Source organism: Salvia miltiorrhiza, chromosome 6, assembly GCF_028751815.1.
Source record: "Salvia miltiorrhiza cultivar Shanhuang (shh) chromosome 6, IMPLAD_Smil_shh, whole genome shotgun sequence".
Classification (NCBI taxonomy): Eukaryota; Viridiplantae; Streptophyta; class Magnoliopsida; order Lamiales; family Lamiaceae; genus Salvia; species Salvia miltiorrhiza.
In genome coordinates this window covers 42,658,550-42,670,159 of record NC_080392.1, presented here as the reverse complement: position 1 = coordinate 42,670,159, position 11,610 = coordinate 42,658,550, and the positions used below count along the sequence as shown (strand labels likewise).

The window sequence follows — 11,610 nt, the reverse complement described above, 5'->3', positions numbered from 1 at the left end:
AGCTCTCTCTCTCTCTCTCGATTCACGGCTGCCTCGTGAGCTCCGCCGCTGCTCCTGCTGTGAATCCGACAGTCGGCCGTCGGTTCCGGTCTCTCTCCCTCACGCTGAAGTTCCGCCGCCGCCTTGTGAAGGCCGGCGAGCGGCGCTGCTTCACTCCCTCTCTCACTTCACATCTCTCAAGGAAATTCTCGCCTGTTCTTCGATCTGCTGTCGCCGCTGTCGCTTCTCCGAAATCGGCGAGTGGAGGGGAAAGCTTGCTGTCGCACCTCCGTCTGGGATCCGGCGATTCAAACGGCGCCGGTCGTCGTCTGGGAGTGGCTGCTGCTTCGCCTGGAGTCGCCGCCGACTGCTGCTGTTTCGCCGGAGTCGCCGCCTTTCTTCTCCGTTCCGGCAGTCGGCGGGTTCGAGCCGTGCTATGCCGCTGCTGGATTCTGGAGGAGGAGGGTACGCCGCCTGCTACCGCTGCTGTTGTTCCCGTTTTACGACGAGGTAGCAGGAGCTTGTCGCCGTTATCTCCGTCGTTGCAGCTGGACTGAACAAGGAAGTCGGCCTCTCTTTTCTTCCATAAGCTAAGTCTTTGTTCTATCTTCCTCTTCTTCTTAATTGCTAAGTTAGTAATACTCTACTGTTAATAGGAAATTCTAGTCTGGCAGTACATAACTCAACTCTCTTAGTTTCTATATTGTCGATTATGCAAGGGATTAATGGCGTGTGGCTTTGCTACTGCATCATAAAAGTTCTCATGCATATATATCTCATGAAAAGAATACATATACATACTGATTTCTGCCTAAAGATTATATGAGTTTGCTAAGTCTCTTTATGAATATACTCATTGTATGCTTAGTATCCTTTAATCGATCATGCTTGTTGAATGAAATACGAATGGATTGAATGAGCTGAGCCTAGTGTTTACCTGTAATTGCTTGTTGTTGGTGGCTGTTTGTTGCTATTGAATCAGTGGATAGAAACTGAAATAAATTGCTTATTTGCTTAACAATTGCAGGATGAACTTAATCAAAGGAGAAGAAAGCATTGAAGCCAAGCATTACCTTAAAAGTTTCGGCTGAAACGAACTGGAATTGATCCTCTGAACTTTTGGATGAAATTGAAATGAGAGTGAATATTGTATTTGTTGGGTGGGGAGCAAGTAGTGGTGGAGTTGATAGTTAAATCATTGGAGATATTGGAGATAGTGGTGGTGGTTGGCTGAGGAGGAAAGCAAAAGGTTGGAGTGGTGTTGGTGGAGTAAATACGTGTACATCATTAGCAAAAGATGGAAATAAAAATTTTATCTAAACTTTAATTGATTGAAGAGCTTTTGCTTTTGTAATATACTAGACGATTTTCCCCAAGCTGGGAACTAGACTGTAATCTGTGAACTGTAAATAAATACTGGCTTCGATTTTAAATCATCGCATTTCTGTATCTGCTTGATATCTTTTTCCTTGCCTGCTGATAAACTGTAATATAACTTAAATTAAATCCGTAGATTTAATCTGCGTTGCAGTCGGAATTATTCCTCGACTTCTAGTAAATAATAGAAATAATATTTCTATCGCATATAAATTAATAACTTGACTTTGCTAAGTCAGTTATTAAACTGGATAATAAATTATTGAATGACTGGATAATCCTCGTCGCGTTTTTCTCATACGTTATAAAGTATAAAGCTAAAATAATAACTCCGTTTCTGATATAAAAAAAAATCAGGACCATAAACTAGATTCATTTATAAAAATTTTTGCATTTACTAGTTTTAATCATAATTAAAAGAGCGGGCTACTACAATGTTGCTAGAAGTGTTAAAAAAGGCATTACCAGATAATGAGTCGCTCCCTAGCTCTTACTATGAGGCTAAGACAATAATTCAAGGGCTTGGATGGAATTATGAGAAGGTCCATGCCTGTGTCAATGATTGTGTGCTATTCAGGAAGAAGTATGAGAACGAAGAAGAGTGCCCAAATTGTTCAGCGCCACGATATAAATTCAATGATTTGGCTAAGGATGCAACTAATGGGAAGCAACGTAAAAAAATCCCTCAAAAGATTTTGCGTTATTTTCCGTTGAAGTCTAGATTGCAGAAATTATTCTTGTTTAAAGAGACTGCAAAGGATATGAGATGGCACTTGGAACAACGTACAGATGATGGAGTATTGAGACATCCTGCTGATGCTCAAGAGTGGAAGGACTTTGACAAGAAATATGAATCATTTGGGCAGGAACCTCGCAATGTTAGACTTGGTTTAGCAAGTGATGGTTTTAATCCTTTCTCGAACATGAACTTGTCCCATAGCACGTGGCCTGTTATACTTTTGCCATACAACCTTCCTCCTTGGAAGTGCTTGAAAGCTCCATTCTTCATTCTTTCAATGCTTATTCCAGGACCTAAATCTCCTGGAAATGATATTGATGTGTTTCAAGAACCATTAATTGATGAATTAAAGGAGTTATGGGATCATGGCATTGAAACGTATGATGCCTCGACCGATTCTCTGTTCAACTTGCATGCCGCGGTGTTATGGACTATAAATGACTTCCCAGCATATGGAAACCTATCAGGGTGGAGCACAAAAGGGTATCTAGCATGTCCAGTATGTAATAAAGAAACCTGCAGTACGTGGTTGCAAAATGGGAAAAAGGTGTGCTATATGGGTCATCGACGTTTTTTGCCTCGTGGTCATAAGTGGCGCAGCAACAGAGCTGCTTTTGATGGAAAAAGTGAACTAAGAGATAAGCCAATTCCGTTGACTGGAGATGATGTTGTTCAACAGTTAAGTAATGTGAACCCAGTTAAATTTGGAAAGGTGCAATTACATCAGAAGAAGAGGAAGCGTGACGTGGATTTGAACTGGACAAAACATAGTATTTTCTTCGAGTTGCCATATTGGAAAAGTCTACGATTACGACACAACCTAGATGTTATGCATATTGAGAATAAATGTATGCGATAATATTCTAGGCACATTGTTAAACATCAGTGGGAAGACGAAGGATACTATTAATGCTAGACTTGATTTGCAAGAAATGGGTATACGGCCTCAGCTACATCCAAAGTTACGGGGAAATTCTTATTTGGTGCCTTCAGCATGTTATACGTTGACAATTCTTGAAAAAAGACGATTATGTTCATTTTTGGCATCAGTGAAGTATCCAGATGCATATGCTTCGAACTTGTCAAAACGTGTTAACGCTACGTCATGTCACATTACAGGATTGAAGACCCATGATTGTCATATTATCTTACAACAGTTACTGCCGATCTCAATCCATGGGTTGTTAGATAATAATGTTCATGAAGCGATACATGAAATAAGTAATTTTTTCAGACAGTTAAGTTCGAGAACATTGAAAAGAATGGACTTGGATCTTCTTGAAAATCAAATTGCATTTACATTATGCAAGTTGGAGAGAATTTTTCCTCCACAATTTTTTGATATCATGATGCATCTACCAGTGCATCTTGTTAGAGAAACAATTTTGGGAGGACCCGTACAATACCGATGGATGTATCCCATTGAGAGGTTAGTAGATAACTACATGTAGGGTGCATAATAATATATTTTTCTTTAATTTTATGTGTGTAACATTTGTTGTTGTTGTAGGTACTTGTATCGATTGAAACAATATGTTACTAACAAGGCACATCCAGAAGGGTCAATGGCAGAGGGCTATATTGCTGAAGAATGTATGACACAATTCAATAAAGCAGAACGTAACTACGAAAAGAGCAAAGATTTAGCACAACACAACTTGCTTGTTTTCTCCGAGAACGTTCATTTCCTAGGAAAAAGGAGTATATGCGTCTATTGAGAAAATTGCATTGAAGCAGGTGCACACTTATATTTTGAAGAATTGCGATGAAGTGTTGGAATTTATAAGGTATTAAATCATATATATTCAATATCATTAAGTGTTAGATTAAATTAAAAATACTATAAGTTTTACGAAATGCATTCATATAGTGAGCATAAGGAGGAACTGGCAAAAAATGGATGTACAAACGTGGAAAGGGCACATGATGAATCTTTTACGAAATGGTTTGAACATCGGGTAAGTTTTATAAATTTTCATTTTTAAGTGTGATCATGCTTATTTCTAAAAACTCGAATTGTAAAGGTTAGGCAACAGCTTATTTAACAGTATTCTTGTATAAGACATTGAAAATTTTAAGCGTGATCATGTTTATGTCTAGAAGCTCGGTTTTCAATTGCAATATTGAGGCAGAAGCTTCATTTAGAAAAAGCGTGATCACACTAATATAACACTATTCTTTTATAAGATGTAGAAAATTTAAAGCGTGATCACGTTGTTTCATCAGTAGTAATTTTTTTTGTTGAAATTCATCATTAGTAATTTTTTTTTTCAACTATTGAGATAAGTAAATTTTTAGTGTGATCATTCTATCTTCTTCAAATTCGAGTTCTATTTTAGAGTGATCATGTTAACTTTCTTTTTCAACCTTTATTTCGATTTCTTATCTAATCTAATTCTTTATTAGATCGCATCGGCCTCGACTGAAGAAAGTCATCGATTTCATGAGAATCTCATGTACTTATCATATGGCCCTGATGAAAGAGTAACTCACTATGATGGATGTATAGTGAATGGATTGCGATTTCATACAAAACGTCATGATTTGAACAAGCGAACCCAAAATTATGGTGTGGTTGTGAAAGTTGGTGACGACGATTCTGGATTACAAGAATACTATGGTGTGCTGGTAGATATAGTTCAAGTGGACTATTTGGGGAATCATTCTGTGACATTATTTTACTGTGATTGGTTTGAAGGTAAAGCAGTACAGAAGGACAAATATAATTACACAAGTGTGAACATGTCAAAGCCATGGAAGACTAATGAACCATATGTGTTGGCAACTCAGGCAGAACAGGTGTATTATGTTAATGACATCAAATTGGGCAATGATTGGAAAGTCGTTATCCCAGCACAAGCTCGAAGTTTATGGAATGTGGTTGAGAATAAGGATAATGAATGTATCACGTCTAATGAGTCTTATCAGCAGAATGAATCACAGTCTACAGTTGACTTAATTCAGCATCATGATGATTCCATCCAATGGTGTAGAAATGAAATCCCAGTATCAACCATCGCCACATCTACAGTTACACCAAGAAAAGAGCACACTGAAGAAGATGAACCACATCTAGAAGAAGAAGAAGAAGAAGAGACTGATGATGATGATGACGACGATGATGATGATGGTGATGAAGATGATGCTAGCAACACTCAAGAAGATAATGTCCATGAAAGTGAAGATGATTTTGATACTGATTAATTTTAAAATTTTAATTTATATTCTTTTTACTTGGACTGATTTCGGTGACTTTACATGACTTATGAAACTATATGTAAGCATCAACCTTTCGCATTATTATAAGTATTTTATTTTTAAGGATCATTACAATTCGGAGCCTAAGACTTCAATACCAGAAACATTTTCGTTAGACTAATGAGTATTAAATTATAAAATTAATATATTTAACATGAATATTGTTAGAAATTAAACTCGTTTCAACGAATGACATTATTTTAAATATTTTATTTCTCTATTATTTTATACGCTAACTCTTACTTATTAAAAAAAGGGGGACATGAACTATATACATCTTCATATTGAAAAATTTAGACATATAGTGATACGTATATATTAATGACAATAAAATTTGTCACTGTTATCTATTATTTGTGACGAAAAATATTATTATAATATAGAGATGTTTGGAGTGACAAAAAAAATTGTCACAAACATATTGTGACGGTAAACTTTGACAACCAAAAAAATGTGTCACTAATATATAATTTTTGTGTCGGGCGAAAATATTGTCACTATATATATATGTTTAGTGACAACACCATAATCGTCACTGATATATAGTCACGGTAAACATTGACAATAATATATTTTATCACTAATTTATTTTATTGTGACGCGGCAAATAATCGTCACTATACATATATGGTTATAGTGACACAAATAATATCGTCACTGACTTTTAGTGACAAAAAATATTGACAACAACAGAACTTGTCACTATTATAGTTTTTTGTGACAAAAAAAAAAAACTCTCACAACATATATGTTTGTAGTGACAAACGGCACGATCGTCACTGACGTATAGTGACGATAAATACTGACAAAAATAAATTGTGTCACTATTATTCATTTTTGTGACAACAACATGTATTGTCGCTACATATATATTTATAGTGATAAAATTATGGTCGTCACTGACATATAGTGACAATAACTACTGACAACAATAAAATTTGTCACTGTTACACATATTTGTAACGACAAAAATTGGTGTCACAATACATACGTTTGTAGTGACAAAATTTTTGTTGTCACTCAGAATGTCGTCACAAGAACCTGTTTTTCTTGTAGTGATTGTTAAATATAACTCATCATAATTGTCATATACTTTAACAATTAAAACACATATCTTGGAATCGATGCAGCACATGAGTTTTGAATGACTAGGCTTATTTAAATTTTTGAAAATAATTTTTTTTAACCCAAGTCTACAGGAACGTAAACCCGCTCTGATACCACTATGTAGCACCCTCATTATCATAAACTTTTCAATATAAAAACTTTGAAGAACTAATAGTTAAAATAAAATTTCTTGAATTATAAAACTTTAAACCAATTTAAAATCAACTTAAATTTCTAAGAAAATACTAAATCTCTAGTCATTCTCGACTTCCACAGCTACCTCGACTCCAGAACTGCAAAACTGAAAAGATAAAGGGGTGAGAGCATATTGAAAATATACTCAGTGAGGAACCATGCAAATATTCACATACGCTTAAACTTGCAAATAATAATTCACATTGTCATACACATAGACTGATAATCTGATGGGCGAACTGAAAGCCACTGAACATTTATCTCAACACGGCTAAAATTCTGAACATGTATTTCTACATCGCTGAACATGTATCTCTACATGGCTGAACATAGACGTTGTAACACCCTAAATATTTAAATTTATTATATAAGTTTAATTATTAGTATTTTCTTGTATAACTTATTATTTTTAGATAATTATATGATACATATAGATAAATACCATTAATTTTATTTAGACTATTATTATTATTATTATTATTATTATTATTATTATTATTATTATTATTATTATTATTATTATTATTATTATTATTATTAATTCGATTTCTATTAGGACTAGAACTCTTTTTATCATCTTTATTCCTTATATCCTATTAGGAGATATAGATAAAATATAATTTTTATATTATCAAAATTCTTTAGAAATTAGTATAATAGAGGCACAATTATTATCCTAAAAAAGACACACGCGCATAAACTTGAAACCAGTAGTAGATTTTAATTGGTACATTCTTCTTCTCTTTATTTTCTTTTTTTTACGCAAAGTTTTGCTCTAGATTGTTCTAAACAATAAGCCTTCAAACTTTTGTAGTCAGTATTACTCAGTAATATTCAAATCTTTTCCCTCATCAAAATCGATGCAACATCAGATATTTTTCTTCCATTATTTCTTTTAACGTTCAATTAGTAAATTGTTTTTATAACAATCAGTCTGGTTTCGGTTCCGGTTCCGTATATGTTAGAAGAGTTGAAGAATTTGACTTTTTAATTCATGTAGTGTTTTGTTTTCCTAATCACTTAATCAAGTTTTGTTTATCTTCTGTTGCGAAAATTCTTTTAACAAATAACTAATTGATTGATTTAACTAGTATATTAATAATTACTCACTCCGTCCGTCAAAAGTATTCCACAATTATTATATTTGGCGTCCGCAAAAAGTATTCCACTTTTCTTTTTAAGTCATGGTCCCACCATCCACCTTTATATTTTATCCTTATAAACACTCTTTATTTACAAAAAAACTCACCCCAAATTCAATCTCAACTACACATCTCATAAAGTGGTGGGACCCTTTCTCCACTACATCAACATCATCTCCAATTTTATTAAACTTCCGTGCCCAGCTAAAGTGGAATATTTTTGGCGAACGAAAGGGAGTATTTAATTAGTACATAATTTAGTAATTTCATGATTACATATATTTTTAGGCAATGTATAGTTGCCTTGGATTATGTTTCAAAAAAAAGGGAAATTAGTTTGACTTTGAATTTTTATATATTCCTAATTTCCTATGTTAGATTAGTGTCAGTATTACTAATAATTAAGTTTATATAATTTTTTATGAAGATGGTTCAGGTTTTATAAAAAACATTGAATCATACACACTTTTAATTAAGGTTTGACTTAAATCCTCATATAAGTATTGTATTTATTGAATTAGGTGCGATGCGCTTAAGACCCTCTTTCTTAATTTGATTTATTAACTTCGACATTAAGGTGAGAGATTATATGTTTATATTCATGTACGCTTTTATATACTCTTATTTCATGTTTGATTATACTTCGTCCATCAGATTATCAGTATATGTGTATGACAATGTGAATTATTTGCATGTTTAAGCATATGTGAATATTTGCATGGTTCCTTTTCAGTTTGCATGGTTCCTCACTGAGTATATTTTCAATATGCTCACCTCTTTATCTTTTCAGTTTTGCAGTTCTGGACTAAAGGTAGCCTATAATGACTAGAGATTTAGTATTTCCTTAGAAATTTAAGTTGATTTTAAATTGGTTTAAACTTTTATAATTGTATAATTCAAGAAATTTTATTTTAACTATTAGTTCCTCAAAGTTTTTAAATTGAAAAGTTTATGAAAATTGGGGTGTTACAACAATAGTTTTATTAATTAGAGGGCGTGGCTAAGTTTATTTTAAAGAACTCGTAAGTTTTAATAGTAGTATGTTTTAATAGTTAAAGACGGAATTTTTTTGTTAGAGAGAAAAAAATCTTTATTATTGAAAAAAAAATCAAAGAAATATGAATTTAAAAGGGTATATAATTAAAATAACAATTATAGTTGAATAATATTTGTAAAATAATCGATGTATATAAGATTATAGAAAAAAAATAAGTTGAAGTAGAAGATCTTATTTTTTGAAAATTTATAAACTCTTAAATCTTATTTTTACAACTTATAAGCTGCTTAGAAATTTATTTTAAAATTACTAAATTTGTTAAAAAAAATTATAAACTTCTAAACAACTTATTAATTATTTTTAAAAAAATATAAATTCAGCCCAAGCATCCTCGTAACTAATCCCTATGATCTTCGGCCTAACTCAAATTGTAAAGTTGAGGCATTGAAAGACTCTTCTTTGTGAGAGGTCTTGGGTTCAATCCTGACTACGTCGTGCATGTAATTTTTTTAATTTTTGTGTGGGTAGTGGTTCTGTCGTGCAAGCGGATAGTTTTCCCACCTTTGTATGATGTAGAGCAGACTGAACAGTAAAAGTCTAGCTTGCATGCGGGTTACTTATTTGATTATATATTAAATACATATTATAATTCTAAAGATAAAATTTGATTATATATTAAATACATGTTATAATTCTAAAGAAAAAAAAACCCCGGTGACCTCCGCTGATTCAATACAATCTATATAATATATAAAAGATGAGTTTTTCCCTCCATGTTTCACTCTCTTCTTTTACTAAGTTTTTCACTATTTTTTCTCTCTATTTTTTTTCTTTATTTTTTTCTAAATATCATCAAATTTAATTCATAAAAAAAATCTTAATATACTACTCCATTCGTCCCATTATTAATGACACGCATTCCATGTCAGGGTGTCCCAAGTTAAATGATTCATTTCTATTTTTGGTAATAATTTTACACTACAAATCACATGGGCCCACATACTTTTACACTACAAATCACATGAGCCCACATACAATTACACACTTTTAGATTACAAATCACACGAGTCCACATATTTTGTACACACTTTTACACTATAATCTTACTTTTCTTAATCTCTGTGCCGAAAAGCTATGTATCTTAAATTTAAGTTCGTGAAAAGATCTTTAATATGGTATAAAAAATCATCAAAAATGAAGTTAAAATGAATAAATTATGAAAAAAATAAAAATAATTTATATTTTCTCTCTTCATTAACATTTTACAACTTTTTATTTATATTTGTGTATGAAAATATTAATTTATTTATTATGATGCTTAGTACTCTATAATAATAATAAGAATGTGTAATGTCACTTTTTATTATCAAATAATTTAAATTTATTTAATAACTATAATTATCATTATACATTATACAAAGTTGAAATATACGCTTCAAATTCAGGATTTTATTGAGTAATTGATGTGAATTATTTTATTTTATTTTATTTTATTATTAAAACATATTTTTCATTTATTTATATTTTAATTTTATTTAATATTTTATTATTTAAACATATTATTTAATTTCGATGTTTGTCGTGCATTGCACGAATGGACGTTCTAGTATTAATTAACTTCAACTCATGTAGGTACCACAACGCAATATTTTCACTGATTTAACTAATCCTCATGATCCGCGTTAATTGAACATAGTATTAAGTTATTAACTCTACGACGCAATATTATTAAATCAGCTCACTGATTTACCACAAGGCAATATTTTCATTTATTTAATTAATCCCATCCTCTTAATTAATCCTTATGATGTCCCTAAGAGCATAAGCAATGGGGGACTTAATAGTGGGTGCGAGCCCCCTTTTTGTGAGCCCCCACCAATGTTGCACCCCCAGTGCGCAAACTCGTAGCACCCTTCTGCTCCGGGTGCAATGGTGAAAAGGGGAGGGCGCGTGCAAGCCACTCCCTTATTATTCACGTGGCAAATTATAATTGGGAAGATAGATTTGTTTTAGAGAGTTAAGGGTGGGCTCTCCCATTGTGGAGAGTGGATGCAATAGTGATGGAGACCACAATTATGAGTCAAGGTGAGTTCATTATTGTGGATGCTCTAAGGGAATCAAGTGGTGCAAACGCAAACGCAGGATACACGAGGCAATATTTTCACTGCTTTAATTATTCCTCAAGATATGTGCTAATTGAATTAGTATTAACTCCAGCTCATGCAGGATACCACAAGGCAATATTTTCACCGATTTAATTTATCCTCGTGATATGTGCTGATTGAATATAATATTGAATAAGCCATTTACTGAAGTTCATTATGACACCACAAGACATGTTTGGAGTGGTGTTATCAAACTAACGATTAAATAACTTTGAAAATAAAAGAAAAATATTACTACTGCATTCGTCTACAATTTATTTTTAATTTTTTTTCATAATTTTCTGTTTACCATTTTCATTTTCAGTTGTAGGATCTACACAATTATTTTACTATATATGAAGATAACTTTTTAAAAAAAAAAATTGTTTACTTTTTATTTTATCTACCCTAGATCATGCGCATATTTTGTTATTATAATTTTTTCTATTGTCTAATTAAATTATTAATAAATTTTTTTATCTCTTATTATAAATGTTAGTTATATGAATATATAAAATGATCATAAATGGTCAATAAATGTATTAAAATATTCAATAAACGTAAATAAAATTATTAAAATATTAATATTAACAAGATTTATAATTATATCTGGACTTTTAACATATTAATTTGTTTATTTATTCATTCATGATCATTTAATCACGAAGTTTA

General features: G+C 32.2%; 1 protein-coding gene across 1 annotated transcript; it reads left to right on the top strand.

Annotated features, from left to right (window-relative positions):
• Window positions 1–1,790: 1,790 nt before the first annotated feature.
• LOC130990991 (uncharacterized) lies at window positions 1,791–5,299 on the top strand. Its single transcript, XM_057915197.1, has 5 exons — window positions 1,791–2,865; window positions 2,963–3,524; window positions 3,606–3,774; window positions 4,502–5,084; window positions 5,235–5,299. The coding sequence occupies exons 1-5, from the start codon at window positions 1,791–1,793 to the stop codon at window positions 5,297–5,299; spliced, it is 2,454 nt and encodes an 817-aa protein (XP_057771180.1).
• The last annotated feature ends 6,311 nt before the right edge of the window (window positions 5,300–11,610 follow it).

What these genes read in the sequence shown, in the direction of transcription:
- LOC130990991 (XM_057915197.1), top strand. Translation starts at nt 1,791, where the DNA reads ATGTTGCTAGAAGTGTTAAAAAAGGCATTACCAGATAATGAGTCGCTC. An exon ending in TTTGAACTGGACAAAACATA is followed by an intron (nt 2,866 to 2,962) that starts GTATTTTCTTCG and finishes ATAATATTCTAG; the next exon opens with GCACATTGTTAAACATCAGT. An exon ending in TGGATGTATCCCATTGAGAG is followed by an intron (nt 3,525 to 3,605) that starts GTTAGTAGATAA and finishes TTGTTGTTGTAG; the next exon opens with GTACTTGTATCGATTGAAAC.